General features: G+C 55.0%; 1 protein-coding gene across 1 annotated transcript in view; it reads right to left on the reverse strand.

Annotated features, from left to right (window-relative positions):
- The window catches only part of DGAT1 (diacylglycerol O-acyltransferase 1), a 56761-nt gene extending 30826 nt beyond the window's left edge, over window positions 1-25935 (reverse strand). Inside the window, exons 1-8 of the mRNA XM_058824728.1 lie at window positions 25763-25935; window positions 21123-21210; window positions 18232-18272; window positions 14612-14697; window positions 11225-11277; window positions 7054-7159; window positions 6822-6974; window positions 6661-6726 (exon numbers count right to left, since the gene is read on the reverse strand). Of these exons, the coding sequence (XP_058680711.1) occupies window positions 6661-6726; window positions 6822-6974; window positions 7054-7159; window positions 11225-11277; window positions 14612-14697; window positions 18232-18272; window positions 21123-21210; window positions 25763-25935 (766 nt within the window). The remainder of the gene's footprint in view (window positions 1-6660; window positions 6727-6821; window positions 6975-7053; window positions 7160-11224; window positions 11278-14611; window positions 14698-18231; window positions 18273-21122; window positions 21211-25762) is intronic.
- Window positions 25936-27737: the final 1802 nt, after the last annotated feature.

Below are 27737 nucleotides of genomic sequence, written 5' to 3' on the forward strand. Positions count from 1 at the left end.
AGCTGTGAAAGGCCCCAGAAACACCCCAAAACAGCCCCTAAAAACCCCCAAAAAACCCCAAAACAGCCCCTAAAAACCCCAAAAAAAAACCCAAAACAGCCCAAAACCAGACTAAAAACACCCTGAAAACAGCTGTGAAAGCCCCCAGAAACACCCCAAAACAGCCCCTAAAAACCCCAAAAAAACCCCAAAACAGCCCCTAAAAACCCCAAAAAAACCCCAAAACACCCCAAAACCAGGCTAAAAACACCCAGAACCCATCCCCCAAAAACACCCTAAAAACACCCCAAAATCATGTTAAAAACACCCTGAAAACATCCTAAAACCACCCCAGAATCATGTGAAATACACCCAAAAACCAGCCTGAAAACAGCCCCAACCCCCCAAATACACCCCCAAAACACCCCTAGAACCATCCCCAAAACCACCCCAGAATCATGTTAAATACACCCAAAAACCAGCCTGAAAACAGCCCCAAAATCCCCCAAAACCACCCCAAAATCATGTTAAAAACACCCTGAAAACATCCTGAAACCACCCCAAAAACACCCAAACATCCCCCCAAAAACAACCAAAAAACACCCCCAAAAACACCCTAAAAACACCCCAAACCACCCCAAAACCAGGCTAAAAACACCCTAAAAGCAGCCGTGAAAGGCCCCAGAAACACCCCAAAACAGCCCCTAAAAACCCCAAAAAAAACCCCAAAACAGCCCCTAAAAACCCCAAAAAACCCCAAAACCAGGCTAAAAACACCCAGAACCCATCCCCAAAAACACCCCAAAGCACCCCAAAGCACCCCAAAACAGCCCCAAAATCAGGCTAAAAACACCCTGAAAACAGCTGTGAAAGGCCCCAGAAACAGCCCAAAACAGCCCAAAACACCCCCTAAAAACCCCCCAAAAACCCCAAAACACCCCAAAACCAGGCTAAAAACACCCAGAACCCATCCCCAAAAACACCTCAAAAACACCCCAAAACCAGGCTAAAAACACCCTGAAAACAGTTGTGAAAGGCCCCAGAAACAGCCCAAAACACCCCCTAAAAACCCCCTAAAAACCCCCAAAACACCCCCTAAAAACCCCCAAAAAAACCCAAACACCCCCTAAAAACCCCCCAAAAACCCCAAAACACCCCAAAACCAGGCTAAAAACACCCAGAACCCATCCCCAAAAACACCTCAAAAACACCCCAAAACCAGGCTAAAAACACCCTGAAAACAGCTGTGAAAGCCCCCAGAAACAGCCCAAAACAGCCCAGAACAGCCCCAAAACCAGGCTAAAAACACCCCCAAACACCCCCTAAAAACCCCAAAAAAACCTAAAACACCCTGTGAAAACCCCAAAAAAACCCCAAACACCCCCTAAAAACCCCAAAACACCCCCTAAAACCCCCCAAAAAACCACAAAAACCCCAAAACCAGGCTAAAAACACCCAGAACCCATCCCCAAAAACACCCCCAAAACCACCCCAAACCACCCCAAAACAGCCCCAAAACCAGGCTAAAAACACCCTAAAAACAGCTGTGAAAGGCCCCAGAAACACCCCAAAACAGCCCCTACAAACCCCCCAAAATCCCCAAAACAGCCCCTAAAAACCCCAAAAAAACCCAAAACAGCCCAAAACCAGACTAAAAACACCCTGAAAACAGCTGTGAAAGGCCCCAGAAACAGCCCAAAACAGCCCCTAAAAACCCCCAAAAACACCCCAAACCACCCCAAAACCAGGCTAGAAACACCCTGAAAACAGCTGTGAAAGGCCCCAGAAACACCCCAAAACAGCCCCTAAAAACCACAAAAAAACCCCAAAACAGCCCCTAAAAACCCCAAAAAACCCAAAACCAGGCTAAAAACACCCAGAACCCATCCCCAAAAACACCCCAAAGCACCCCAAAAACACCCCAAACCACCCCAAAACCAGGCTAAAAACACCCTGAAAACAGCTGTGAAAGGCCCCAGAAACACCCCAAAACAGCCCCTAAAAACCCCCAAAAAACCCCAAAACAGCCCCTAAAAACCCCAAAAAAAACCCAAAACAGCCCAAAACCAGACTAAAAACACCCTGAAAACAGCTGTGAAAGCCCCCAGAAACAGCCCAAAACAGCCCCTACAAACCCCAAAAAACCCCCAAAACAGCCCCTAAAAACCCAAAAAAAACCCCAAAAAAACCCCAAAACACCCCAAAACCAGGCTAAAAACACCCAGAACCCATCCCCCAAAAACACCCTAAAAACACCCCAAAATCATGTTAAAAACACCCTGAAAACATCCTAAAACCACCCCAGAATCATGTGAAATACACCCAAAAACCAGCCTGAAAACAGCCCCAACCCCCCAAATACACCCCCAAAACACCCCTAGAACCATCCCCAAAACCACCCCAGAATCATGTTAAATACACCCAAAAACCAGCCTGAAAACAGCCCCAAAATCCCCCAAAACCACCCCAAAATCATGTTAAAAACACCCTGAAAACATCCTGAAACCACCCCAAAAACACCCAAACATCCCCCCAAAAACAACCAAAAAACAGCCCCAAAAACACCCTAAAAACACCCCAAAACACCCCAAAACCAGGCTAAAAACACCCTAAAAGCAGCCGTGAAAGGCCCCAGAAACACCCCAAAACAGCCCCTAAAAACCCCAAAAAAACCCCAAAACAGCCCCTAAAAACCCCAAAAACCCCAAAACCAGGCTAAAAACACCCAGAACCCATCCCCAAAAACACCCCAAAGCACCCCAAAGCACCCCAAAACAGCCCCAAAATCAGGCTAAAAACACCCTGAAAACAGCTGTGAAAGGCCCCAGAAACAGCCCAAAACAGCCCAAAACACCCCCTAAAAACCCCCCAAAAACCCCAAAACACCCCAAAACCAGGCTAAAAACACCCAGAACCCATCCCCAAAAACACCTCAAAAACACCCCAAAACCAGGCTAAAAACACCCTGAAAACAGCTGTGAAAGGCCCCAGAAACACCCCAAAACAGCCCCTAAAAACCCCCTAAAAACCCCCAAAACACCCCCTAAAAACCCCCAAAAAAACCCAAACACCCCCTAAAAACCCCCCAAAAACCCCAAAACACCCCAAAACCAGGCTAAAAACACCCAGAACCCATCCCCAAAAACACCTCAAAAACACCCCAAAAACAGGCTAAAAACACCCTGAAAACAGCTGTGAAAGCCCCCAGAAACACCCCAAAACAGCCCAGAACAGCCCCAAAACCAGGCTAAAAACACCCCCAAACACCCCCTAAAAACCCCAAAAAAACCTAAAACACCCTGTGAAAACCCCAAAAAAACCCCAAACACCCCCTAAAAACCCCAAAACACCCCCTAAAACCCCCCAAAAAACCACAGAAACCCCAAAACCAGGCTAAAAACACCCAGAACCCATCCCCAAAAACACCCCCAAAACCACCCCAAACCACCCCAAAACAGCCCCAAAACCAGGCTAAAAACACCCTAAAAACAGCCGTGAAAGGCCCCAGAAACACCCCAAAACAGCCCCTACAAACCCCCCAAAATCCCCAAAACAGCCCCTAAAAACCCCAAAAAAACCCAAAACAGCCCAAAACCAGACTAAAAACACCCTGAAAACAGCTGTGAAAGGCCCCAGAAACAGCCCAAAACAGCCCCTAAAAACCCCCAAAAACACCCCAAACCACCCCAAAACCAGGCTAGAAACACCCTGAAAACAGCTGTGAAAGGCCCCAGAAACACCCCAAAACAGCCCCTAAAAACCACAAAAAAACCCCAAAACAGCCCCTAAAAACCCCAAAAAACCCAAAACCAGGCTAAAAACACCCAGAACCCATCCCCAAAAACACCCCAAAGCACCCCAAAAACACCCCAAACCACCCCAAAACCAGGCTAAAAACACCCTGAAAACAGCTGTGAAAGGCCCCAGAAACAGCCCAAAACAGCCCAAAACACCCCCTAAAAACCCCCCAAAAACCCCAAAACACCCCAAAACCAGGCTAAAAACACCCAGAACCCATCCCCAAAAACACCTCAAAAACACCCCAAAACCAGGCTAAAAACACCCTGAAAACAGCTGTGAAAGCCCCCAGAAACAGCCCAAAACACCCCAAAACCGCCCCAAAACCAGGCTAAAAACACCCAGAACCCATCCCCAAAAGCCCCAAAGCCGCCCCAAACAATTCCAAATTGCCCCGAAATCCCCCAAACAGCCCAAACAGCCCAAACAGCCCAAACACCCCAAACACCCCAAAACAGCCCCTGAACCCCCAAACAGCCCAGGAAAGAACCAAAATTGGCATTTGGGGGGGGGATTTGGGGGTGCCAGGGGGGATTTGGGGGGGATTTGGGGGAATTCAGGGTTTGGGGGGATTTTTGGGGGGATTTTTTGGGGGATTTTTGGGGGATTTTTTGGGGGGATTTTGGGGAGATTTGGGGGGAATTCAGGGTTTTGGGGATTTGGGGGGGATTTGGGGGGGATTCAGGGTTTGGGGGGATTTTTGGGGGAATTTGGGGGGGATTTGGGGGGAATTCAGGGTTTTGGGGGGATTTTTTGGGGGGATTTGGGGGGGATTTTTTGGGGGAATTCAGGGTTTTGGGGGATTTTTTGGGGGGATTTGGGGGAATTCAGGGTTTGGGGGGATTTTGGGGGGATTTGGGGGGAATTCAGGGTTTTGGGGGGATTTTTTGGGGGGATTTTTTGGGGGGATTTGGGGGGGATTTTTTGGGGGAATTCAGGGTTTGGGGGGATTTTTTGGGGGGATTTGGGGGGATTTGGGGGGAATTCAGGGTTTGGGGGATTTTGGGGGGATTTGGGGGAAATTCAGGGTTTTGGGGGGATTTTTTGGGGGGATTTGGGGGGGATTTTTTGGGGGGAATTCAGGGTTTTGGGGGGATTTTGGGGGGATTTTGGGGGGATTTGGGGGAAATTCAGGGTTTTGGGGGGATTTTTTGGGGGGATTTGGGGGGGATTTTTTGGGGGGAATTCAGGGTTTGGGGGGGATTTTGGGGGGATTTTTTGGGGGGGATTTGGGGGGAATTCAGGGTTTGGGGGGATTTTTTGGGGGGATTTGGGGGGGATTTGGGGGAATTCAGGGTTTGGGGGATTTTGGGGGGATTTGGGGGGAATTCAGGGTTTGGGGGGATTTTGGGGGGATTTTTTGGGGGGGATTTAGGGGGAATTCAGGGTTTTGGGGGGATTTTTGGGGGGATTTTGGGGGGATTTGGGGGAATTCAGGGTTTTGGGGGGATTTTGGGGGGGATTTTGGGGGGATTTGGGGGATTTTGGGGGGATTTTTGTGGCAGATCTTGGGGGGATTTTGAGGGGATTTTTTGGCATTTTTGGGGTGGATTTGGGGGATTTCAGGGGGGATTTTGGGGGGAATTCAGGGTTTGGGGGGATTTTTTGGGGGATTTTGGGGGAATTCAGGGTTTGGGGGGATTTTGGGGGGATTTTGGGGGATTTTCATGGTAGATCTTGGTGGGATTTTGAAGGGATTTTTTGGCATTTTTGGAGTGGATTTTGGGGATTTCAGGGGGGATTTTGGTGGGGATTTGGGGGAATTTTGGAGTGGTTTAGAGAGGATTTTTGGGGTGTTTCAGAGAGGATTTTGGGGTGGATTTTGGGATATTTTTGGGGTGGATTTTAGGGTATTTTTGGGGTGGATTTTGGGATATTTTTGGGGTGGATTTTAGGGTATTTTTGGGGTGGATTTTGGGATATTTTTGGGGCGATTTTGGGGTGATTTTGTGACTCACTGCGGTAGCTCAGGTTCTCAGGGTAGGTGACCTCTGGGGGATTTTGGGGTGGATTTTGGGAATTTTGGGGTGATTTTGTGAGGATTTTGGGGCATTTCTGGGGATATTTTGGGGTATTTTTAGGGGGATTTTGGGGGGATTTTAGAGGTATTTTTCTGAGGATTTTCTGAGGATTTTGGGGTATTTTTGGTGTATTTTTGGGTGATTTTGGGGTGATTTTGTGACTCACTGTGGTAGCTCAGGTTCTCAGGGTAGGTCACCTCAGGGGGATTTTGGGGTGGATTTTGAGGTGATTTTTGGGAATTTTGGGGTGTTTTTGTGAGGATTTTGGGGCATTTCTGGGGGGTATTTTGGGGTCTTTTTGTGAGGACTTGGGGGATATTTCTGAGGTATTTCTGGGTGGTATTTTGGGGTGTTTTGGGGGTGATTTGGGGGCATTTCTGGGGGGTATTTTGGGGTATTTTTGGGGTGATTTGGGGGTATTTGGGGGTGATTTGGGGTGATTTCTGGGGGTATTTTGGGGGTGATTTGTGGGTATTTCTGGGGGTATTTTGGGGTATTTTTGGGGTGTTTTTGTGACTCACTGTGGTAGCTCAGGTTCTCAGGGTAGGTCACCTCAGGGGGATTTTGGGGTGGATTTTGAGGTGATTTTTTGGAATTTTAGGGTGATTTTGTGAGGATTTTGGGGCATTTCTGGGGGTATTTTGGGGTATTTTGGGGTGATTTCGGGGTATATCGGGGGGTATTTTGGGGTATTTTTGGGGGGATTTGGGGGTATTTTGGGGGTGATTTGTGGGTATTTCTGGGGGGTATTTTGGGGTATTTTTGGGGTGATTTGGGGGCATTTCTGGGGTGATTTGGGGGTATTCCTGGGGGGTATTTTGGGGTATTTTTGGGGTGATTTTGGGGTGATTTTGTGACTCACTGCGGTAGCTCAGGTTCTCAGGGTAGGTCACCTCTCCGTGCGCCACATCCCCGTTGGCTCTGCGGGCTGGAGACACCTCCGTGACCCCCCCCAATTCTGGGGGTCCCAAACACCCCCAAAACCCCCAAACCCCCCCAGATCCTCCCCCGGCCCCCCAGTACCTGCAGCCTCCCCCTGGGGCTGTTTTTGGGGCGCCTTGGGGGCCGTTGCGGGGGCGCCCCCCCGGCGCCGGCGGCACCATTTGTTGACGTCGTGGAAGGAGAAGAGCTTGAGGAAGAGCACGGTGTGCACGGCCAGGGCGAAGGCGGCGCCCACTGCGCGATTGGGGGGCGTCACGGGGGGTCCTCGGGGCCGAACCCCGACTCCGGGGTGCCCGGGACCCCCGAGGCTCACCCGGGGTGACGGAGGGCAGCAGCAGCACCACGGCCGCCGGGAAGCACAGGATGCTCAGCAGGTTCAGGGCGTGCAGCGCCGAGCCCGCCCGCTCCGACACCGAGCCCTGCGCAGGCACCGCGGGTCAGGGGAGCCCCAAACGCGCCCCAAATGCACCCCAAAATAGCCCCAAAATAGCCCCAAATGCACCCCAAAATAGCCCCAAATGCACCCCAAATGCACCCCAAATGCACCCCAAATGCATCCCAAATGCACCCCAAATACACCCCAAATACAACCCAAATGCACCCCAAATGCATCCCAAATACACCCCAAACACACCCCAAATACACCCCAAATACACCCCAAATGCACCCCAAATGCACCCCAAATGCACCCCAAATACACCCCAAACACACCCCAAATGTGCCCCAAATGCACCCCAAATGCACCCCAAATGCACCCCAAATGCATCCCAAATACACCCCAAATGCACCCCAAATACACCCCAAACGCACCCCAAATGTGCCCCAAATGCACCCCAAATGCACCCCAAATGCACCCCAAACACACCCCAAATGCACCCCAAATGCACCCCAAATGCATCCCAAATACACCCCAAATGCACCCCAAATACACCCCAAATACACCCCAAATACACCCCAAATGCACCCCAAATACACCCCAAACACACCCCAAATACACCCCAAATGCACCCCAAATACACCCCAAACGCACCCCAAACACACCCCAAATGCACCCCAAATGCACCCCAAATGCACCCCAAATGCATCCCAAATACACCCCAAATGCACCCCAAATGTGCCCCAAATACACCCCAAATGCACCCCAAATACACCCCAAACGCACCCCAAATGCACCCCAAATACACCCCAAATGCACCCCAAATACACCCTAAATACACCCCAAACACACCGCAAATGCACCCCAAAATAGCCCCAAATGCACCCCAAATACACCCCAAATGCACCCCAAATACACCCCAAATACACCCCAAATGCACCCCAAATACACCCCAAATACACCCCAAACACACCCCAAATACACCCCAAACACACCGCAAATGCACCCCAAAATAGCCCCAAACGCACCCCAAAGACACCCCAAACGCACCCCAAATACACCCCAAATGCACCCCAAATACAACCCAAATACACCCCAAATGCATCCCAAATACACCCCAAATACACCCCAAACGCACCCCAAATGTGCCCCAAATGCACCCCAAATACAACCCAAATGCACCCCAAATACACCCCAAATACACCCCAAATGCACCCCAAATACACCCTAAATACACCCCAAATGCACCCCAAATACACCCCAAATACACCCCAAATACACCCCAAATGCACCCCAAATACACCCCAAACGCACCCCAAATGTGCCCCAAATGCACCCCAAATGCACCCCAAATGCACCCCAAATGCATCCCAAATACACCCCAAATGCACCCCAAATACACCCCAAATGCACCCCAAATGCACCCCAAATGCACCCCAAATGCACCCCAAATGCACCCCAAATGCACCCCAAACACACCCCAAATGCACCCCAAATGCACCCCAAATGCACCCCAAATGCATCCCAAATACACCCCAAATGCACCCCAAATACACCCCAAACACACCCCAAACGCACCCCAAACACACCCCAAACGCACCCCAAACACACCCCAAATGCACCCCAAATGCATCCCAAATACACCCCAAATGCACCCCAAATGTGCCCCAAATGCACCCCAAATGCACCCCAAATACACCCCAAACGCACCCCAAATACACCCCAAATACACCCCAAACGCACCCCAAATGCACCCCAAATGCACCCCAAATGCACCCCAAATGCACCCCAAATGCACCCCAAATACACCCCAAACGCACCCCAAATGCACCCCAAATACACCCTAAATACACCCCAAACACACCGCAAATGCACCCCAAAATAGCCCCAAATGCACCCCAAATACACCCCAAATGCACCCCAAATACACCCCAAATGCACCCCAAATACACCCTAAATACACCCCAAATGCACCCCAAATGCACCCCAAATGCACCCCAAATACACCCTAAATACACCCCAAATACACCCCAAACACACCCCAAATATGCCTCAAATAGCGCCCAAAATTGGCCCAAAATACTCCCCAAAATGACCCGAAACCAACCCCAAACAGCCCCAAAATACCCCCAAAATACCCCCAAAATAACCCCAAACAGCCCCAAAATTCTCCCCCAAATACCCAAAATACCCCCAAAATACCCCAAAATACTCACCAAAATTATCCCAAACAGCCTCAAAATACCCCCAAATACCCAAAATACCCTCAAAACACCCCTAAAACACCTGCCAAAACACCTCCCAAAATCGACCCAAAATATTCCCTGAAATCCCCCCAGAATCCCCCAAATTACTCCCCAAAATACCCACGGAATGCTCCCAAATGGGCCCCAAAATCTACTCCAAAACACCCCCAAAATACCCCCAAATTCTTGCAAATTATCCCCAAAATGCACCCCAAAACCTCCCACAAACCCACCTGAAACAGCCCCAAAGAACCCCAAAATCTACTTCAAAATCCCCCCAAAACCCCCTAAAATGACCCCCAAATCCCCCTAAATCCATCCCAAACTCGCCTGAGAACCCCCAAATCCCAAAATCCCCCCTAAAATCACCCAAAACCCCAAAATCTGCCCCAAACCCTCCCTGAATTCCCCAAAATCCCTCCTAAAATCACCCCAAAACCCCAAAATCAACAAAAACCCCAAAACCCCAAATCCCAAAAAACCCCAAAAACCCCAAATCCCCAAAAACCCCAAAACCCCCAAATACCCCAAACCCCAAAATCCCCAAAAACCCCAAAACCCCAAACCCCCAAAAACCCCCAAAACCCCAAAATCCCCAAAACCCCAAAAACCCCAAACCCCAAAAACCCCAAAACCCCAAAAACCCCAAATCCCCAAAAACCCCAAAACCGCAAAAACCCCAAATCCCCAAACAACCCCAAAACCCCAAAACCCCAAAATCCCCAAAAACCCCAAAACCCCAAACCCCCAAAAACCCCCAAAACCCCAAAACCCTCAAAACCCCAAATCCCCAAAAACCCCAAAAACCCCAAAATCCCCAAAAACCCCAAAATCCCCAAAAACCCCAAATCCCCAAAAACCCCAAAAACCCCAAAAACCCCAAAACCCCCAAAACCCTAAAACCCCCAAAACCCCAAACCCCCAAATCCCCAAAACCCCAAAAACGCCCAAAACCCCCAAAACCCCAAAACCCCAAATCCCCAAAACCCCAAAAACGCCCAAAACCCCAAAGAACCCCAATCCCCAACAAACCCCAAAAAGCCCAAAACCCCAAACCTCAAAAAAACCCAAAAACCCCAAAAACCCAAAAACCCCAAAACCCCCAAATACCCCAAAACCCCAAAAACCCCAAAACCCCAAAAACCCCAAAACCCAAACCCCAAACCCCCAAAAACCCCAAAAACCCCAAAAACCCCAAAAACCCCAAATCCCCAAAACCCCAAAACCCCAAACCCCAAACAACCCCAAAAACCCAAAACCCCAAAATCCCCAAAAACCCCAAAACCCCAAACCCCCAAAAACCCCCAAAACCCCAAAATCCCCAAAACCCCAAAAACCCCAAACCCCAAAAACCCCAAAACCGCAAAAACCCCAAATCCCCAAACAACCCCAAAACCCCAAAACCCCAAAATCCCCAAACAACCCCAAAACCCCAAACCCCCAAAAACCCCCAAAACCCCAAAACCCTCAAAACCCCAAATCCCCAAAATCCCCAAAAACCCCAAATCCCCAAAAACCCCAAAAACCCCAAAACCCCCAAAACCCTAAAACCCCCAAAACCCCAAACCCCCAAATCCCCAAAACCCCAAAAACGCCCAAAACCCCAAAAACCCCAAAACCCCAAATCCCCAAAACCCCAAAAACGCCCAAAACCCCAAAGAACCCCAATCCCCAACAAACCCCAAAAAGCCCAAAACCCCAAACCTCAAAAAAACCCAAAAACCCCAAAAACCCAAAACCCCAAAACCCCAAAACCCCCAAATACCCCAAAACCCCAAAAACCCCAAAACCCAAACCCCAAACCCCCAAAAACCCCAAAAACCCCAAAAACCCCAAAAACCCCAAAAACCCCAAACCCCAACCTGTGCCAGGCCCCGCTCCAGCGCCAGCTGTGCCACAGCGAAGCCGTTGGCGGCTGAGGGGGAAATTCACAGTTCAGGTTTTTGGGGTTTTGGGCTTTTTGGGGTTTTTGGGGTTTTGGGCTTTTTGGGGTTTTGGGCTTTTTGGGCTTTTTGGGGTTTTGGGGTTTTTGGGGTTTTTGGGGTTTTGGGGTTTTTGGGGTTTTGGGCTTTTTGGGCTTTTTGGGGTTTTGGGGTTTTTGGGGTTTTGGGGTTTTTGGGGTTTTTGGGGTTTTGGGCTTTTTGGGGTTTTTGGGGTTTTGGGGTTTTCGGGGTTTTTGGGGTTTTTGGGGTTTTGGGGTGTTTGGGCTTTTTGGGGTTTTTGGGGTTTTTGGGGTTTTGGGGTTTTTGGGGTTTTTGGGGTTTTTGGGGTTTTTGGGGTTTTGGGCTTTTTGGGGTTTTGGGGTTTTTGGGGTTTTGGGGTTTTTGGGGTTTTGGGCTTTTTGGGCTTTTTGGGGTTTTTGGGGTTTTGGGGTTTTTGGGCTTTTTGGGGTTTTTGGGGTTTTTGGGGTTTTGGGGGTTTTGGGCTTTTTGGGCTTTTTGGGGTTTTTGGGGTTTTGGGGTGTTTGGGCTTTTTGGGGTTTTTGGGCTTTTTGGGGTTTTGGGGTGTTTGGGCTTTTTGGGCTTTTTGGGGTTTTTGGGGTTTTTGGGCTTTTTGGCTTTTTGGGCTTTTTGGGCTTTTTGGGCTTTTTGGGGTTTTTGGGGTTTTGGGGTGTTTGGGGTTTTTGGGGTTTTGGGGTTTTTGGGGTTTTGGGCTTTTCGGGGTTTTTGGGGTTTTGGGGTTTTTGGGCTTTTTGGGGTTTTTGGGGTTTTTGGGGTTTTGGGGTGTTTGGGCTTTTTGGGGTTTTTGGGGTTTTTGGGGTTTTGGGGTTTTTGGGGTTTTTGGGGTTTTTGGGGTTTTGGGCTTTTCGGGGTTTTTGGGGTTTTGGGGTTTTTGGGCTTTTTGGGGTTTTTGGGGTTTTTGGGGTTTTGGGGGTTTTGGGCTTTTTGGGCTTTTTGGGGTTTTTGGGGTTTTGGGGTGTTTGGGCTTTTTGGGGTTTTTGGGCTTTTTGGGGTTTTGGGCTTTTTGGGGTTTTTGGGGTTTTGGGGTTTTTGGGGTTTTGGGGTTTTTGGGGTTTTGGGGTTTTTGGGCTTTTTGGGCTTTTTGGGGTTTTGGGCTTTTTGGGCTTTTTGGGGTTTTGGGGTTTTTGGGGTTTTTGGGGTTTTTGGGGTTTTGGGGTTTTTGGGGTTTTGGGCTTTTTGGGCTTTTTGGGGTTTTGGGGTTTTTGGGGTTTTGGGGTTTTTGGGGTTTTTGGGGTTTTGGGCTTTTTGGGGTTTTTGGGGTTTTGGGGTTTTTGGGCTTTTTGGGGTTTTTGGGGTTTTTGGGGTTTTGGGGTTTTTGGGCTTTTTGGGGTTTTTGGGGTTTTGGGGTGTTTGGGGTTTTTGGGGTTTTTGGGGTTTTGGGGGTTTTGGGGTTTTTGGGCTTTTTGGGGTTTTTGGGGATTTGGGGTGTTTGGGCTTTTTGGGGTTTTTGGGCTTTTTGGGGTTTTTGGGGTTTTGGGCTTTTTGGGCTTTTTGGGGTTTTTGGGCTTTTTGGGGTTTTTGGGGTTTTGGGGTTTTTGGGGTTTTGGGGTGTTTGGGCTTTTTGGGGTTTTTGGGGTTTTTGGGGTTTTGGGGTGTTTGGGCTTTTTGGGCTTTTTGGGCTTTTTGGGTGTTTGGGCTTTTTGGGGTTTTTGGGGTTTTTGGGGTTTTTGGGCTTTTTGGGCTTTTTGGGTGTTTGGGCTTTTTGGGGTTTTTGGGGTTTTTGGGGTTTTGGGGTGTTTGGGGTTTTTGGGGTTTTGGGGTGTTTGGGGTTTTTGGGGTTTTTGGGGTTTTGGGGTTTTTGGGCTTTTTGGGGTTTTTGGGGTTTTGGGGTGTTTGGGGTTTTTGGGGTTTTTGGGGTTTTTGGGGTTTTGGGGTTTTTGGGGTTTTTGGGGTTTTGGGGTGTTTGGGCTTATTGGGGTTTTTGGGCTTTTTGGGGTTTTGGGGTTTTTGGGGCTTTTTGGGCTTTTTGGGGTTTTTGGGGTTTTTGGGCTTTTTGGGTGTTTGGGCTTTTTGGGCTTTTTGGGGTTTTTGGGGTTTTGGGGTGTTTGGGGTGTTTGGGGTTTTTGGGGTTTTTGAGGTTTTGGGGTTTTTGGGGTTTTTGGGGTTTTTGGGGTTTTGGGGTTTTTGGGGTTTTTGGGGTTTTTGGGGTTTTGGGGTGTTTGGGCTTTTTGGGCTTTTTGGGTGTTTGGGCTTTTTGGGCTTTTTGGGGTTTTTGGGGTTTTTGGGGTTTTGGGGTTTTTGGGGTTTTTGGGGTTTTTGGGGTTTTGGGGTTTTTGGGGTTTTTGGGGTTTTGGGCTTTTTGGGGTTTTTGGGGTTTTTGGGGTTTTTGAGGTTTTGGGCTTTTTGGGGTTTTTGGGGTTTTTGGGGTTTGGGGCTTTTTAGGGTTGTTTGGGGTTTGGGTTTTTGGGGCTTTTTGGGGTTTTTGGGGTTTTGGGGGTTTTTGGGGGTTTGGGTTTTTGGGGTTGTTTGGGGGTTTTGGGGTTTGGGGCTTTTTGGGGGTTTGGGGTTTTTGGGGTTTTTTGGGGGTTTGGGTTTTTGGGGGTTTTTGGGGTTTTTTGGGTTTTTGGGGTTTTTAGAGGTTTGGGGTTTTGGGGCTGTTTGGGGTTTGTTGGGGATTGGGGTTCTTTGGGCGTTCTTTGGGGTTTGGGGTTTTTTCTGGGTTTTGGGGTTTTTGGGGTTGTTTTGGGGTTTTGGGGTTTGGGGTTTTTTTTGGGTTTGGGGTTTTGGGGTTTTTGGGGTTTGGGGTTTTTGGGCTTGTTTGGGGTTTGGGGTTTTTTGGGGGTTTGGGGTTTTTTGGGGTTTGGGGTTTTTGGGTTTGGGGATTTTTGGGGGGTTTGGGGTTTTGGGGTTGTTTGGGGTTTTTTGGGGTTTGGGCTGTTTGGGGTTTTTGGGGTTTTTCAGGGATTTTTGGGGTTTGGGGGTTTTTTGGGGTTTGCGGGTTTTTGAGGGATTTTTGGAGTTTTTGGGGATTTTTGGGGTTTGGGGTTTTTGGGGGTTTGGGTTTTTGGGGTTTTTGCGGTTTGGGGTTTTTGGGGGTTGGACTTTGGGGTTTTTGGGGCTTTGGGGACTTTTTGGGGGTTTTGTGGGTTTGGGGTTTTTGGGGTTTTGGGGTTTTTTGGCTTTGGGTTTTTTGTGGTTTTTGGGGTATTTTGGGAGGAGTTTTTGGCTCTGGGTTTTTGGTGGTTTTTGGGGTATTTTGGGAGTTTTTTTTGGGGTTTTTTTGGCTCTGGGTTTGTGGTGGTTTTGGGTATTTTGGGAGGGGTTTTTGGGGTTTTTGGGGTGCAGTACCGATGACCAGGCAGGGGGCAGGCCAGCTGTAGGGGTCCTTGAGGAACAGCGACACCACCTGGATGGGATCCACCAGGATGCCGTACCTGGGGAAAGGGGGGGACAGCGTGAAAACACCCCCAAAATAACCCCAAAATAACCCCAAAATATCCCCAAAATAACTCCAGGGACACCCCAAAATATCCCTGAAATACTCCCAGAGACACCCCCAAAAATAACCCAGGAACACCTCAAAAATAAACCCAAAATAACCCTGGGATATCCCAAAAATAACTCCAAAAATATCCCTGAGATACCCCTAAAATAACCCCATAAAACAACCCCAAAAACACCCCAAAATAACCCCAAAAAAGCTCCAGGGGCACCCTAAAAATAACCCCAAAAATAATCCAAGGATACCCCAAAAATAACCCCTAAATAACTCCAGGGACACCCCAAAAATAACCCAAAAATAGCCCCAAAAATATCCCTGAGACCACCCAAAAATAACCTCAAAAATAACCCTGGGACACCCCAAAAATAACCCCAAAAATAATTCCTGGATACCCCAAAAATAACCCCAAAATATCCCCGAGATACCCCCAAAAATAACCTCAAAAATAACCCTGGGATACCCCAAAAATAACCCCAAAACAACCCAGGGACACCCCAAAAATAATCCCAACCCCCCCCAAAAACCCCTTGAAATAACCCAGGGACACCCCAAAAACAACCCCAAAAACACCCCCCAAACCACCCCCAGGACACCCCAAAACCAACCTGTGATAGCCCTGGGGCACCCCAAAAACAACCCCCAAATCACCCCTGGGGTACCCCAAAAACACCCCCTGTGACAGCCCCCAAATCACCCCAAAAAAACAAAGCAGGGGTACCCCAAAACCCCCCAAAAATAACCCAGAATAACCCCGGGGCACCCCAAAAATAACCCCAAAATAACACCGTGACACCCCAAAAATAACCCAGAATAACCCCGGAGAACCCCAAAAACCAACCCCAAAATAACACTGTGACACCCCAAAAAAACCCACCAGAACCACCCCAGAATAACCCCAGGGCACCCCAAAAACAACCCCACAAACACCCCCGAGACGTCCCAAAGGTAACCCCAAAAATAACCTGAAAACAACCCCTGGGACACCCCAAAAATAACCCCAAAACCAACTCAGAATAACCCAGGGACACCCCAAAAACAACCCCAAAATAACCCAGGGACACCCCAAAAACAACCCCAAAAATACCCCTGGGACACCCCAAAATAACCCCAAAAATAACCTGAAAACAACCCCAGGGTACCCCAAAAACAACCCCAAAATAACCCAGGGACACCCCAAAAACAACCCCAAAAATAACCTAGAATAATCCCGGGATACCCCAAATCACCCCAAAATTGCCCCAAATCACCCCAAAACTGCCCCAAATCGCCCCAAAACTGCCCCAAATCACCCCAAAACTGCCCCAAATCACCCCAAAACTGCCCCAAATCGCCCCAAAACTGCCCCTGGGACACCCCAAAACTGCCCCAAATCATCCCAAAACTGCCCCAAATCACCCCAAAACTGCCCCAAATCATCCCAAAACTGCCCCAAATCACCCCAAAACTGCCCCAAATCGCCCCAAAACTGCCCCAAATCGCCCCAAAACTGCCCCTGGGACACCCCAAAACTGCCCCAAATCATCCCAAAACTGCCCCAAATCACCCCAAAACTGCCCCAAATCATCCCAAAACTGCCCCAAATCACCCCAAAACTGCCCCAAATCGCCCCAAAACTGCCCCTGGGACACCCCAAAACTGCCCCAAATCACCCCAAAACTGCCCCAAATCGCCCCAAAACTGCCCCAAATCGCCCCAAAACTGCCCCAAATCACCCCAAAACTGCCCCTGGGACACCCCAAAACTGCCCCAAATCACCCCAAAACTGCCCCAAATCGCCCCAAAACTGCCCCAAATCACCCCAAAACTGCCCCAAATCATCCCAAAACTGCCCCAAATCACCCCAACCCCCCGCTGGTGACAGTGCCACCCCAAACCCCATCTTGGGGACAGTGCCACCCCAAATCCTGCCCTGGGGACAGTGGCACCTCCTCTGTTGGGGACAGTGCCACCTGCCCCGTCCCTTGGGGACAGTGCCACCTCCACATTGGGGACAGTGCCACTCACAAACCCCTCTTGGGGACAGTGCCACCCCCAATCCTGCCCTGGGGACAGTGCCACCTCCTCTGTTGGGGACAGTGCCACCCACAAACCCCCTTTGGGGACAGTGCCACCCTAAATCCTGTCCTGGTGACAGTGGCACCCACAAACCCCCCCTTGGGGACAGTGCCACCCCCAATCCTGCCCTGGGGACAGTGCCACCTCCTCTGTTGGAGACAGTGCCACCCACAAACCCCCTTTGGGGACAGTGCCACCCTAAATCCTGTCCTGGTGACAGTGGCACCCACAAACCCCCCCTTGGGGACAGTGCCACCCCCAATCCTGCCCTGGGGACAGTGCCACCTCCTCTGTTGGAGACAGTGCCACCCACAAACCCCCTTTGGGGACAGTGCCACCCCCAAACCCCTGCGTTGGTGACAGTGCCACCGCATATCCCATGTCGGGGACAGTGCCACCCCCTACCTTGGGGACAGTGCCACCCTAAATCCCATAATGGGGACAGTGCCACCCCAAACCCCATGGTGGGGACAGTGCCACCCCAAATCCTGCCCTGGGGACAGTGCCACCTCCTCTGTTGGGGACAGTGCCACCCCAAACCCCATCTTGGGGACAGTGCCACCCCCCCTTGGGGACAGTGCCACCCCCAAACTCCCTCATCGAGGACAGTGCCACCTTCCCCTTGGGGACAGTGCCACTCCATTGGGGACAGTGCCACCCCCACATCCTGCCCTGGGGACAGTGCCATACCCGCATTGGGGACAGTGACAGTGCCACCCCAAAACCCACTGGGGACAGAGCCAGAACCAATCCTGCCCTGGGGACAGTGCCACCCCCCTTGGGGACAGTGCCACCCCCCCTTGGGGACAGTGCCACCTTCACACCCCTCCTTGGGGACAGTGCCACCCCCCTTGGGGACAGTGCCACCCCCCCTTGGGGACAGTGCCACCTTCACACCCCTCCTTGGGGACAGTGCCATCCCCCTTGGGGACAGTGCCACCCCCCCTTGGGGACAGTGCCACCCTCACACCCCTCCTTGGGGACAGTGCCATCCCCCCTTGGGGACAGTGCCACCCCCGCCTTGGGGACAGTGCCACCCCCAAACCGCTCCTGCTGGGGACAGTGCCACCTCCCCTTTGGTGACAATGTCACCCCCTCGGTGACAAGGCCACCCCCTTGGGGACAATGGCACCCCCTTGGGGACAGTGCCACCACCCTGGTGACAATGCCACCCCAAACCCCCTCGGTGACAGTGCCACCCTCCACGGGGACAGTGCCACCCCCTCGGTTACAGTGCCACCCCCCATGGGGACAGTGCCACCACCCTGGTGACAATGCCACCCCAAACCCCCTCGGTGACAGTGCCACCCTTCACGGGGACAGTGCCACCCCCTCGGTTACAGTGCCACCCCCTCGGTTACAGTGCCACCCCCCATGGTGACAGTGCCACCCCGTCCCTGTCCCCTCTCACTTGATGAGGTTCTCCAGGAAGAGCCGAGCGTTGCTGAGCACCTGAGGGACAGAGGGGACAGAGGGGACACTGGGGACACTGAGGGACACTGGGGACACTGAGGGACAGAGGGGACAGAGGGGACACTGGGGACACTGAGGGACACTGGGGACACTGAGGGACAGTGGGGACAGAGGGGACACTGGGGACACTGAGGGACACTGGGGACAGAGGGGACAGAGGGGTCAGAGGGGACAGAGGGGACAGTGGGGACACTGGGGACACTGAGGGACACTGGGGACACTGGGGACAGTGGGGACAGTGGGGACACTGGGGACACTGGGGACAGTGGGGACATTGGGGACATTGAGGGGACACTGGGGGGACATTGAGGGGACATTGAGGGACACTGAGGGGACATTGAGGGGACAGTGGGGACAGTGGGGGGACACTGAGGGACACTGAGGGGACAGAGGGGACACTGGGGACAGTGGGGACTGAGGACAGTGGGGACATTGGGGGGGTTTGGGGACACTGGGGACAGTGGGGACAGTGGGGGGACAGAGGGGACATTGAGGGGACATTGAGGGGACACTGAGGGGATACTGGGGACACTGGGGGGGATTGGGGGGACATTGGGGACATTGCAGACATTAGGGACACTGAGGGGACACTGAGGGGATTGGGGACATTGGGGACACAGAGGTGACACTGAGGGGACACTGAGGGGATTGGGGACATTGGGGGGACACTGGGGACATTGGGGACACCCAGGGGGCATTGGGGACACTGAGGGGACACTGAGGGGACACTGAGGGGACACTGAGGGGACACAGGTGTCACCAACCCCCCCAGTGCCACCCCAGCCCTGGGCTCGGTGCCACCCCGGGGCTGTTGTGTCACCGGGCGGTGGCGCTGGGTGGTGGCACCGCGTGAGTCACCGGTGACAAAGGTGACAAAGGCCACCATGAGGGGACAAGGAGCTCCAAAGGCCACCATGAGGGGACAAGGAGCTCGGTGACACTGCAGGGACAGCCACGGGGACACCGGGGCCACCTCAGTGCCACCGCGGGGACTCCAGACACGCCCTGGGGACAGCGATGGGGACGCCAATGCCACCTCAGTGTCACCTGGGGGCTCTGGACATCCCTTGGGGACAGCAATGGGGACCCCAGTGTCCCCCAGTGTCACCCCAGTGTCCCCCAGTGTCACCCCAATGTCCCCCAATATCCCCCAGTGCCACCATGGGGACTCTGCACCCCTTAGGGACAGGGACAGTGACCCCGATGTCCCCCTGGTGCCACCCCAATGTCCCCCAGTGTCACCCCAGTGTCACCAGGGGGCTCTGGACACCCTTGGGGACAGCAATGGGGTCCTCAATGTCCCCCAGTGTCACCTTGGTGCCACCCCAATGTCCCCCAGTGTCATCCCAGTGCCACCTCAACATCACCCCAATGTCCCCCAGTGCCACCTCAATGTCACCCCAATGTCACCCCAATGTCCCCCAATGTCCCCCAATGTCCCCCCAGTGTCACCCCAGTGTCACCCCAGTGTCACTCCAATGTCCCCCAGTGTCACCCCAATCAATGTCACCCCAGTGTCACCAGGGGGCTGTGGACACCCCCTGGGGACAGGGACAGTGACCCCAGTGTGCCCCTGGTGCCACCCCAATGTCCCTCAGTGTCACCCCAGTGTCACCAGGGGGCTCTGGACACCCTTGGGGACAGCAATGGGGTCCCCAATGTCTCTCAGTGTCACCCCAGTGCCACCTCAGTGCTACCTTGGTGACATCTCTCCTCCCTTGGGGACAGGGACAGTGACCCCAATGTCCCTCAGTGCCACCCCAACGTCACCCCAGTGTCCCCCAGTGTCACTCCAGTGCCACCCCAATGTCCCCCAGTGTCACCCCAATGTCCCCAAGTGCCACCATGGGGACTCTGCACCCCTTGGGGACAGGGACAGTGACCCCAATGTCCTTCAGTGTCACCCCAATGTCCCCCCAATGTCACCCCAGTGTCCCCCAGTGCCACCCCAATGTCCCCCAGTGTTACCGTGGTGACCTCTGCCCTCCCTTGGGGACAGGGACAGTGACCCTGATGTCCCCCAGTGCCACCCCAATGTCCCCCAGTGCCACCCCAATGTCCCTCAGTGCCACCTCAGTGTCACGTCACTGTCCCCAAAGTCCCCTCAGTGTCCCCAGAGTCCCCTCAGTGTCCCCGCAATGTCCCCAATGTCCCCTCAGTGTCCCCCAGTGTCCCCCAGTGCCACCCCAATGTCCCCCAGTGTCACCATGGGGACTCTGCACCCCCTGGGGACAGGGACAGTGACCCTGATGTCCCCCTGGTGCCACCCCAATGTCCCCCAGTGCCACCTCAGTGTCCCCTCAATGTCCCCCAGTGCCACCTCAGTGTCACATCACTGTCCCCAAAGTCCCCTCAGTGTCCCCAATGTCCCCTCAGTGTCCCCAATGTCCCCCCAAAGTCCCCTCAGTGTCCCCAATGTCCCCTCAGTGTCCCCAATGTCCCCCCAAAGTCCCCTCAGTGTCCCCAAAGTCCCCTCAGTGTCCCCAATGTCCCCTCAGTGTCCCCGCAATGTCCCCTCAGTGTCCCCAATGTCCCCCCAAATGTCCCTCAGTGCCACCCCACCCACGTCCCCGCCCCCTTTCCCGCGACCCCCCCCACGACTATCGCGACATCAGCGCCGCCATCGCGACGGCCGGGCTCGGGCCCGCCCACCGCGTGACGTCACCGCGACCACGCCCATCCACCCGGAAGTCGCCGCGACCTGAGCGGGGCCGTGGCGGTGACACCGGGGGGGGGGGGATGTCGCGATATGAGGGGGATGTCGCGACACGAGGGGGATGTCGCGACACGAGGGGGATATCGCGACACGAGGGGGATGTCGCGACTCACCAGCATCACGACGCACCAGTTGAGCACCCCCCGGTAGTTGCTGTAGCCGCTGGCCGAGCTGAGCAGCGACTCCTGCACCTTGTGGCACCTGGGGACACCGAGGGGACACATCGGGGACACGGTGGGGACACACGGGGACACCCCCAAACCGTCCCGGGGGTGGGGGGACATCCCCGGGGGTGACAGAGGTGGCACAGAAGCGACACAGGAGTGACAGAGGGGACACAGGAGGGGACACACAGGGGGGACCCCAAAGCTTGGGGACATCCCTGGGGGTGACAGAGGGGACACAGGAGTGGCACAGGAGGGGACACAGGAGGGGACACACGGGGACATGGTGGGGACACAAGGGGACACCCCCAAACTGTCCCAGGGGCGGGGGACTCCCAGGGGGGACCCCAAAGCTTGGGGACATCCCCGGGGATGACAGAGGGGACACAGGAGTGGCACAGGAGGGGACATGGTGGGGACACCCCCAAACTGTCCCAGGGGCGGGGGACACCCAGGGGGGTCCCCAAAGCTTGGGGACATCCCAGGGGGTGACAGGGGTGACACAGAAGTGACACGGGTGACATGGGGGGGGACACAAAGGGACAGGACCCCCCAAAAGGGACCCCTGGGATGATTTTTGGGGGGCTCTGGGTGGGGAGAGGACACCCCAAACCCTGGGGACACCCCCACGAGGTGACAGAGGTGCCACCGGAGGGGACAGGGGTGACACAGGAAGTGACACGGCGCTGGCACTGCCACCTCCGGGTCCAGAGTCCCCCCCCTTGATAAGATACGGGGTGATCAGGGCTAATTAGCGCTAATTAAGGGTGACTGGGGGGGGACAGGGGTCAGGGACAGCCCAGTGGGGCAGGGGTGGCACCAGGGTCATCCTGAGGGGGTTTGGGGTGGCTCTGAGTGACTTTGGGGTGGCTCTGAGTGGGTTTGGGGTGACCCTGAGGGGGTTTGGGGTGACCCTGAGCGGGTTTGGGGTGGCCCTGAGGGGGTTTGGGGTGGCTCTGAGTGACTTTGGGGTGGCTCTGAGTGGGTTTGGGGTGGCCCTGAGGGGGTTTGGGGTGGCCCTTGATGGGTTTGGGGTGGCTCTGAGTGACTTTGGGGTGGCCCTTGATGGGTTTGGGGTGACCCTGAGGGGGTTTGGGGTGGCCCTGAGGGGGTTTGGGGTGACCCTTGATGGGTTTGGGGGGACCCTTGATGGCTTTGGGGTGGCTCTGAGTGACTTTGGGGTGACCCTGAGCGGGTTTGGGGTGGCCCTTGATGGGTTTGGGGTGGCCCTTGATGGCTTTGGGGTGGCTCTGAGTGACTTTGGGGTGACCCTGAGCGGGTTTGGGGTGGCCCTGAGGGGGTTTGGGGTGGCCCTTGATGGCTTTGGGGTGGCTCTGAGTGACTTTGGGGTGACCCTTGATGGCTTTGGGGTGACCCTGAGGGGCTTTGGGGTGACCCTGAGGGGGTTTTGGGGTTCCTGGATTGGGCCACTTGGGGGTGATCCCTTTGGGGACCAGGGGGACCCCCAAGAAGGGAAAGGGGACACAGGGACCCCCTTGGGGACCCCAAACCAGGGACAAGGGACACTGGGACCCCCCAAGTGACAGAGAGACCCCAAATAAGGGACAGGGGACAGAGGAACCCCCTTGGGGACCCTAAATCAGGGACAAGGGACAGAGAGACCCCAAAGAAGGGAGAGGGGACAGTGGGACCCCCTTGGGGACCCCAAACCAGGGAGAGGGGACAGTGGGACCCCAAACAAGGGCACAGGGACAGTGGGACCCCCCCAAGTGACAGAGGGACCCCAAACCAGGGACAGGGGACAGTGGGACGCCTTTGGGGACCCTAAATTAGGGACAGGAGACAGTGGGAACCCCCCACAAGTGACAGTGGGACCCCAAAGCAGGGACAGGGGACAGTGGGACCCCCCAAGTGACAGAGGGACCCCAAACCAGGGACAGAGGACAATGGGACCCCCTTGGGGACCCCAAACAGGGACAGGGGACACTGGGAACCCCTTTGGGGACCCTAAATTAGGGACAGGAGACAATGGGAACCCCCCACAAGTGACAGAGGGACCCCAAAGCAGGGACAGGGGACAGAGGGACCCCCAGGTCCCCCGAAAGGGCTCCCCCAAACCCCGAGGAAGACTCTGGAGCCCCTGGTAGGGGGACACGGGGGTGACACGGGGGGGGTCACAGGGACACAGATGGGACACGGGGGTGGCACGGCACGGCACGGCACAGAACAGCACAGCACAGCACAGCACGGCACAGAACAGCACAGCACAGCACGGCACAGAACAGAACAGCACAGCACAGCACAGCACGGCACAGAACAGCACAGCACAGCACAGCACGGCACAGAACAGCACAGCACAGCACAGCACGGCACAGAACAGCACAGCACAGCACGGCACGGCACGGCACAGCACAGCACAGCACGGCACGGCACGGCACAGCACAGCACAGCACAGCACAGCACGGCACGGCACAGCACAGCACGGCACGGCACGGCACGGCACAGCACGGCACAGCACAGCACAGCACGGCACGGCACGGCACAGCACGGCACAGCACGGCACAGAACAGCACAGCACAGCACGGCACAGCACAGCACAGCACAGCACGGCACAGCACGGCACAGAACAGCACAGCACGGCACGGCACGCTGCCGGCGGCGGTGCCGGTGTCGCAACCGGGAGTGGCGGGGCAGGGTTGGGACATCGGCCCGGGGACACCGAGGGGGCACCGGGACAGGGGGCACCGGGCCGAGGGACACGGGGCACCGCGGGGACAGCGGGGGAGGGACACGGGCACGGCAAAGGGGGGGAAAGGGGCGACAGGGACACCCAGAAAAGGGGGGGACAGGGGGACACTGGGGGGACACTGCGACACCCAGGAAAAGGAGGGTACGAGGGACGCTGGGGTGACACTGGGGAGACAGGGACATGCAGGAAAAGGGGGGACAGGGGACACCGGGACCCCTGGGGGGGACACTGGGGGGGACAGGGACCCCCAGGATAAGGGGGGACAGGGGCACACTGGGGGCACAGGGACACTCAGGAAAGGGGGGGGACAGGGGACACCGGCACCCCGAGGGACACCCAGGACACCAGAGGAACAGGGCCAGGGGTCCGTGGGGTCCCCAGTGTCCCCAGAGGGGGTCCGGGGGGGTCCCCAGTGGGTCTGGGGGGGTCCCCAGTGTCCCCAGAGGGGGTCCGGGGGGGTCCCCAGTGTCCCCAGAGAAGTCCCCAACATATGGGGAGGGGTCTCGAATGTCCCTGGGGTGTCGCCAGAGGGGTCCCAGCACATGGGGAGGGGGCCTGAGTGTCCCTGGGGGCTCCCGAGTGTCCCCATAGGGAGTCCTGGGGGGTCCCCACATATGGGGACGGGTCTCTGAGTGTCCCTGGGGGGCTCCCAGCACATGGGGAGGGGTCCCGAGTGTCCCCAAAGCCGGGGGGGTGTCCCGAGTGTCCCCAAAGTGAGGGGAGGGGGTCCCAAATTACCAGTCCCAGCTGAGGGGGGGGGTCCCTAAGGGTCCCAGGGCCACCTGAGGGGGGGGTCCTGAGTGACCGGTCCCACCCTGAGGGTCCCAACCCCACCTGAGGGGGGGTCCCTGAGGGTCCCGAGTGTCCCCTCAGAACCTGAGTGGGGGTCCCGAGTGTCCCCTCCCACCCTGAGGGGGTCCCGGAGGGTCCCAGGGACACCTGAGGGGGGTCCCTGAGGGCCCCGAGTGTCCCTCCCTGTCTGAGGGGGCTCCCAGAGGATCCCGGGTGTCCCCTCAGAAAGTGAGGGGGATCCCTGAGGGTCCCAGGGCCACCTGAGGAGGGGTCCCTGAGGGTCCTCTCAGAATCTGAGGGGGTCCCTGAGGGTCCCAAGTGCCCCAATCCCACCTGAGGGGGGTCCCGGAGTGTCCCAGGGCCACCTCAGAGGGGTCCCGGAGGGTCCTGAGTGTCCCCTCAGAACTTGAGGGGGGTCCCGGAGGGTCCCGAGTGTCCCCTCAGAACCTGAGGGGGGTCCCGGAGGGTCCTGAGAGTCCCTTCGGAACGTGAGGGGGGTCCCGGAGGGTCTCGAGTGTCCCCTCAGAACCTGAGGGGGGTCCCGGAGGGTCTCGAGTGTCCCCTCAGAACCTGAGGGGGGTCCCGGAGAGTCCCGAGTGTCCCCTCAGAACCTGAGGGGGGTCCCGGAGAGTCCCGAGTGTCCCCTCAGAACCTGAGGGGGGTCCCGGAGAGTCCCGAGTGTCCCCTCAGAACCTGAGGTGGGGTCCCTGAGGATCCCGAGTGTCCCCTCAGAATCTCAGGGGGGTTCCGGAGGGTCCCTTGTGTCCCCTCAGAACGTGAGGGGGGGTCCCTGAGGATCCCGAGTGTCCCCTCAGAATCTCAGGGGGGTCCCGGAGGGTCCCGAGTGTCCCTTCCCAAACTAGGGGGGGGGGGGGGTTCCGGAGGGTCCCAGGGCCACCTGAGGGGGGTCCCTGAGGGTCTCGAGTGTCCCAAGCCCACCCGAGGTGGGTCCCGACCGCCCCCACACCGAGTGGGGCTCCCCAATGTCCTCTCCCCCGCTGAGGGCGAGCGCCTCCCTCACGGCCCCTCACGGCTGCCGCTGCCGCCCTGAGGGCAGGATCCCATTTCCCGCTCCGGGCCCCGTTACCTGAAGTCTCCGGCGAGGTCATCGGCGCTGTCTCCGTGTGCGGAAGACGGTTCGGGTTTTTGGGGTGCCCCCCGGCGCCTGCGGGTGCCCCCATTGCCCCCGGCGGGGCTCGGCGCTCCGGCGCTGTCGCCGCCCGGGGCCGCGGCCCCCGCGCTGCCCCCGCGCTCGCCCATCTGGGCCCGGCCCGGCCGCGCCCGCCCTTTGTAACCTGGCAACGCCCCGCCCACGCGCCGCCGCCAATGGCAGGGCGGGGAGACAGCGGATGGGCGGGGGGTGCGACCAATGGGGAGGGAGTGCGGAAAAAAAGGGGAGCCAATGAGAAGGGGAAGCGGGAGGAGAGGATGGCCAATGGGAGGGCGGGAAAGGAAGGGGGCGGGGCTTGAAGATCGGTGGGATTTGGGGAAATTTGGGGAAATTTGGGAGAATTTGGGAGAATTTGGGGGAATTGAGGAGAATTTGGGGGGATTTGGGGGAGTTTGAGGGGATTTGGGGGAATTAGGTAAAATTTGGGGGGATTTGGGGGAATTTAGGGGGATTTGAGGGGAATTTGGGGGGGATTGGGGGAAATTTGGGGCGAATTTGGGGGAGTTTGGGGGGATTTGGGGACACTTGGGGGACTTTGGGAGACTTTGTCGGGATTTTGGGGGACTTTAGGGGGATTGGGGGAGAATTTGGGGGAGATTTGGCGAATTTGCGGGAATTTGGGGTAAATTTGGGGGATTTGGGGGGAAGTTGGAGGAGATTTGGGGGGATTTGGGGAAATTTGAGGAGATTTGGGAGAATTTGGGGAAATTTGAGGGGATTTGGGGGAATTTGGGAGAATTTGAGGGGATTTGGGAGAATTTGGGGGGATTTGGGGGAATTTGAGGGGATTTGGGAGGATTTGGGGGAATTTGGGAGAATTTGGGGAAATTTGAGGGGATTTGGGGAAATTTGGGGGGATTTGGGAGAATTTGAGGGGATTTGGGGGAATTTGGGGGGATTTGGGGAAATTTGGGGGGATTTGGGAGAATTTGAGGGGATTTGGGGGAATTTAGGGAGGGGTTTGAGGGGAATTTGGGGAAATTTGGGCGGAGTTTGGGGGATCTTGGGGGGGATTTTGGGGATTTAGGGGGGAATTGGGGGAAGTTTGGGGAAATTTGGGGAGATTTTGGGGGAATTTGGGGGGATTTGGGGGGGATTTGGGGATTTTGGGGGATTTGGGGATTTTGGGGGATTTCAGGGCGATTTAGGGGTAATTTTGGGGGGATTTTGGGGAGGTTGGGAATTTTTGGGGAGGTTTTGAGGGGTTTGGGGGGATTTTGGGGTTTTTCGGGGGGAGTTTTTGGGGCGCTGTGGGGGAATTTTTGTGGAATTTTTGGGTGGAGTTTTGGGGAGTTTTGGAGAATTTTTGGGCCCTTTTGGGGAATTTTTTGGGGGGAGTTTTTGGGGCAGTTTTGGGGAATTTTTGGGGAGAGTTTTTGGGGGTTTTGGGGAATTTTGGGGGGAAGTTTTTGGGGGTTTTGGGGAATTTTTGGGGAAAGTTTTTGGGGGAATTTTTGGGGAATTTTTGGGGGAAGTTTTTGGGGGGTTTTGGGGAATTTTTGGGGGAAGTTTTTGGGGGTTTTGGGGAATTTTCCGGGGGAACTTTTGGGGAGGGTTTGGGGGCGTTTCTGGGATTTTGGGGGGAGATTTTTGGGGTCTTTGGGGGAGTTTTTGGGGTTTTTTTGGGAGTTATTGGGGGGTCTTTGGGGGGAAATTTGGGGAGGTTTTGGGGGGAGTTTTTAGGGAATTTTGGGGGGATTTTGGGGGGGTCTTTGGGATTTTTGGGGGAGTTTGGGGGGAATCTGGAAGATTTGGGGAGGATTTCGAGAAATGTGGAGAAATTGGGGAAATTCGGGGGGAATTTGAGGGAATTTGGGGGCAGATTTTGGGCATTTTGGGGGGAAATTTTGGGGGCATTTGGGGAACTTTCGGGGGAGGTTTTTGGGGTTTT

The sequence above is a fragment of the Ammospiza caudacuta genome, chromosome 1 (assembly GCF_027887145.1).
Source record: "Ammospiza caudacuta isolate bAmmCau1 chromosome 1, bAmmCau1.pri, whole genome shotgun sequence".
In the NCBI taxonomy this organism is placed as follows: domain Eukaryota; kingdom Metazoa; phylum Chordata; class Aves; order Passeriformes; family Passerellidae; genus Ammospiza; species Ammospiza caudacuta.